The 4,208-nt window shown below is 34.9% G+C and overlaps 1 protein-coding gene across 2 annotated transcripts; it reads left to right on the top strand.

Annotated features, from left to right (window-relative positions):
- The first annotated feature begins 2,261 nt into the window (after positions 1–2,261).
- Positions 2,262–4,208, top strand: LOC103846592 (protein TIFY 9). 2 transcript variants are annotated; one of them, XM_009123539.3, is made up of 5 exons: positions 2,262–2,511; positions 2,610–2,775; positions 2,885–3,044; positions 3,341–3,398; positions 3,917–4,208. In XM_009123539.3, the coding sequence occupies exons 1-5, from the start codon at positions 2,400–2,402 to the stop codon at positions 3,919–3,921; spliced, it is 501 nt and encodes a 166-aa protein (XP_009121787.1). In that variant the 5' UTR covers positions 2,262–2,399; the 3' UTR covers positions 3,922–4,208. The 2 variants fall into 2 exon arrangements, with proteins under 2 accessions (XP_009121787.1, XP_009121786.1); XM_009123538.3 differs by having other exon boundaries at positions 2,267–2,511; positions 2,885–3,099; positions 3,917–4,196.

Below are 4,208 nucleotides of genomic sequence, written 5' to 3'. Positions count from 1 at the left end.
GAAATAACTAATCCAAATCAAGAAGGCGTTTTAACTGACTCAAGAGAGAGAGAGAGAGAGAGAGAGAGAGAGAGAGAGAGAGAGAGAGAGAGAGAGAGAGAGAAGAGAGAGAGAGAGAGAGAGAGAGAGAGGGGCTGAGTCAAATCAGAGAGAGAGAAGAGGCTGAGTCAAATCAGAATGTGAGGAAAAGAGAGAAAGCGACGAAAGCACTAAAGACTTATGGAGAAGAGTGCACCTTGCCTAGTGGTGTCTTAACATTAACTACATCTCTCTAACACGTGAAAGACATGCATCTGACTCTTTCTCTTTCGTTTTTCTTACTGTATTCATTTATACTTATTCGCACGACTCTCCAGAGTAAACACGACTAGTCACGAGATTATACCTTTTTTTTAAAAAAACAAACGACATTAACGAAGTTTTTTTTTCACAGGAAAATACATTTTATTTGAAAGAAACATACATGAGGGTATCTTTATCCCCACTCCATAATTTACTTCAAATATAGAGTGAAAAATAGAGTATGAACAAACAATAAAAAATAATTTAGTAATCATTTTTTTTGTTTTTTCATTACTCTATTTTACAATAAATTATGAAATGGGGATGAAGATGATCTAAACAATCTCCAGACGCAAGAGCCCAGATAAAGGCAGTAGCTAAAATCGACTCTAAGGTAACTTAAGGCAACAAACAAATATACCAACTTAAAACTAAACGATTTATCAAGTTAAATGAGCAAATTTATATCCAAGTAGTGCCCAATGATTGAGAATTCATTGCTACCCTTGCCCGCCAAACGTCATTAACAAAGTTATACATTATTTCTAACACAACTCCGAAACTTTATTTTATTGTGATTTCACACAGAATCTCGTTAGCTTTTATTGTTGGATTTAAAAAGTTTTGTGATTTTGATATTAAAATAATATTATAAATTAGAGATATCCTAAACAGTCTTTGAAGCCGAAATGGAAAGGGAAGCACACAGAATCAGTAATAATGTTCTTAAAACAGATTTTTTTTATCAACGTTAAAGTAGAAATTTATAACGCGGAATTACAGTCTAAAGGGATGCATGTGTAGCATCCTTCCCCCATCTTTCTACTGTCTAATCTTTGTAATCCTTTAAAATAACGAAATTATTTTATTAAATAAAATAATGAATAACTTTTTGGAAATGTATTTCGATTAGCTGAGTCAACTAATCTAATCTGTATCTTTAATAACGATGAAAGATCATTTTGAAATCTCAGTAAGACTGACTTTTAATATCTGTCGTGGAATACTATTTTCCGATGGACACTTTTAATTGAAGTACATGCAAGACATTTAATTACCGCATGGACAACTTCACAGAAAAAGCTAAAGAAGATTTCGAATGTTACGAACCGCCCCGTCCTGCACCGCAGTTAACAGTAACAAAAATCTCTACATATACCATATATTTATACACTTTTATAACTGTTAAAACCGCACTGCAATTAAACCGTTTGTCCCACACCGGTCAAACTGCAGTTACCATTCGGAGCCTTCTTTAGCTTTTTCTGGTTAATAAATATAAAACTCATCAAATAAGCAAAAGTATAGTATTGCAGCAGATCACGTACAGTGACAGCGGAGGAACACAAAGCCAACATTGCAAGAAAATACATTTTCGGATCCTCACAAAGCTGTATTGTTCTATTTGCTGGCCTTTTTGTAATGAAAATTCTAAATAGTACATGCAAATGCAATACATTACAAATTCGGAAAAACACTGCAACAAAATTTTCTTTCTGTTCGATAAATATGTCATAAGAAAAAGAAAAGGAAGTTAATAAATTTTATCATGCCTGGAAATTGATATAGATCTCCAAATTACATAACGTCAAAACGTACGATGTCAGAACAACCCAAGGTGACAATGTTTATATAACACACAAATTATTTGGATCCAATAGGAGGATTTGAAGATATTTTATGAGATACGATCACAATGAGTACAATTGGACATCCGTTATTTCCGGGAAAATCATATAAATATCTTATTTATGAATAGTAGTATTAGGTTCTCATTAACATGTGTGTTAATCATTAAAATATTAGTTAGGAAGAGACTAGGAGCCTAACCAAGAAAATTTCGAATAAAGAAAAAGAAAACAAACAGAAACTAAAAAGAAAGTGGATGAGTTAGAGTTGCCCATCTGTGCCATAAATAATGACACGGCATGAACCTCGTGCGTTATATTAGACAGGTACACTTTATTAAATTCTTTTTAAACTCACATGAAAAATCATTTTTTATCATTACTTCTTCTCGCGCGTCTTCATCTTAAAAAAACATCATCTCCTTCATATCTCTCTCCTCTCTCTCTCTTTCTTTATCTCTCTGCTTCAACGTGAAATAAGAACCAAACATGTCTAAGGTTACCACAGAGCTTGACTTCTTCGGTCTTGAGAAGAAGCAGACCAACAACGGTCCTAAGCCTAAGTTCAAGAAACTTCTTGACCGCGGTCGTAGTTTCCGAGGTTCGGCCGTTGTACTTTTTTCTTTCTTTCTTTTCTCTTCTTTAACTTTTTTTTGTGTGGTCCTAAACGATCTTTATCTGGGAATATTTTTCATGCAGAAATTCAAGGTGCGATTTCTAAGATGGATCCGGAGATTATCAAATCGCTGTTAGCTACTGGTGCTAACCCTTCCGATACCTCGACCAGATCTCTATCGGTTCCGTCTACTCCAAAGGAAGATCATCAACGGATCCTGATTTCTCCGGTCCATGCCCCTCTCACCAGGTTATTTTCTTGTTTTCTTTGTTAAGTATTATTTTAACTTTTTTGCCATTTTGGGCAACAAGAAGCAAACTAAATATATTTGAATTTTTGTTATAAAACATCTCCTCAGGCCCAGTACAGAACTTGTCTCTGGAACTGTACCTATGACAATTTTCTACAATGGGACCGTCTCAGTTTTCCAAGTGTCTCCTAACAAAGCTGAGGACATTATGAAGGTGGCCATGGAAACATCACCAAAGAAAGACAAATCTATGGAGAAAGATCTCTCGGTAATTCCTCCGACCACCTTAAGAACAAAGCTCTTTGGCCAGAATATAGATGGAGGTTAGTAGAAACATTAACAATGATCAGTCACCCAGTGCTTTGACTCTTGTAGAATATTACTAGATATTAGTTGCATGTAGAAGTGTAACCGTGTGATATGAAAAGAGTTTGTGGTTACCCTTACCAACATTTAACCAAGTTAGTAAGAATCGACAGAAATCATGGACCGGACCGATTCACCATTTGTTAACTGTATTTATTTTTGACACCTAACTTAAAATGGGTTTGTGTGTGTGTTCAGATCTTCCCATCGCAAGGAGGAAGTCACTGCAAAGGTTTCTTGAGAAGCGCAAGGAGAGGTAATTGTTCTCCTACCATCCGAGATATTAAACCCAAAAACAAAATAAAAGTTTTTTTTTCGTTCTCTGCGTCGACCTTTTACATTTATTTTAAAAATATTTCATTTAAACCCATGAAAAGAAATTAGGTCTCATTTGGCAAAAAATAAAGTCGTTAGGTCTCGTGCCTAATGCAACTTTTAGACATGCTTCTCGTAGTTCAACAAACCACATGCTTCTGATAGTTCAACAAAGCACATGCTTCTGGTAGTTCACAAAGCACATGCTTCTGGTTCTACGTATACGTAGATACTACGTAAATTAAAATGAAAGCGTAGATTATTATGAAGCTGCAAAAACGTGTTGACTTCCGACAAGGTGATCTCTGACAAAATGATTCGATTTATCATCAGTGATGATAAAAAGTCGAAAGAAAATTAAAACTTTTGTTTGACGTGTTCTCTGTAACTTACTGTAACTGTTACTATGAAACGCGTTTTCACTTTTTTTTTTTCCTTTTTTCTTTTGTGTGTTTGCAGAGTAGTATCAACATCTCCTTACTTTCCGACATCGGCCTAAACAAAGCCCTTATCTCCTTTTTTGATTGGGACACGAAACCAAATGGTCATGTAACCATCCAAGACATCGATGTTCGTTTCGCATTTGGCTTCTCCTCAATCTTTTGGAATCCCCTATCTTTCGCAGATTAGTATGTAATATAAGAGCATATGTTGCTATTTTGTTAAATGTTTATTGTTTTTAATGTTCATTGACGCTATGCGCTATGGTATAAGTATATTTCTTATATATTTCCCCCTACTTTTGTTGGAA

The sequence above is a fragment of the Brassica rapa genome, chromosome A10, assembly GCF_000309985.2.
Source record: "Brassica rapa cultivar Chiifu-401-42 chromosome A10, CAAS_Brap_v3.01, whole genome shotgun sequence".
NCBI classification, from domain to species: Eukaryota; Viridiplantae; Streptophyta; class Magnoliopsida; order Brassicales; family Brassicaceae; genus Brassica; species Brassica rapa.
The sequence above is the reverse complement of the archived record's forward strand: the minus strand, read 5'-3'. Positions and strand labels throughout refer to the sequence as shown.

What these genes read in the sequence shown, in the direction of transcription:
- LOC103846592 (XM_009123538.3), top strand. Translation starts at nt 2,400, where the DNA reads ATGTCTAAGGTTACCACAGAGCTTGACTTCTTCGGTCTTGAGAAGAAG. An exon ending in CCGCGGTCGTAGTTTCCGAG is followed by an intron (nt 2,512 to 2,609) that starts GTTCGGCCGTTG and finishes TTTTTCATGCAG; the next exon opens with AAATTCAAGGTGCGATTTCT. An exon ending in TGGCCAGAATATAGATGGAG is followed by an intron (nt 3,100 to 3,340) that starts GTTAGTAGAAAC and finishes GTGTGTGTTCAG; the next exon opens with ATCTTCCCATCGCAAGGAGG.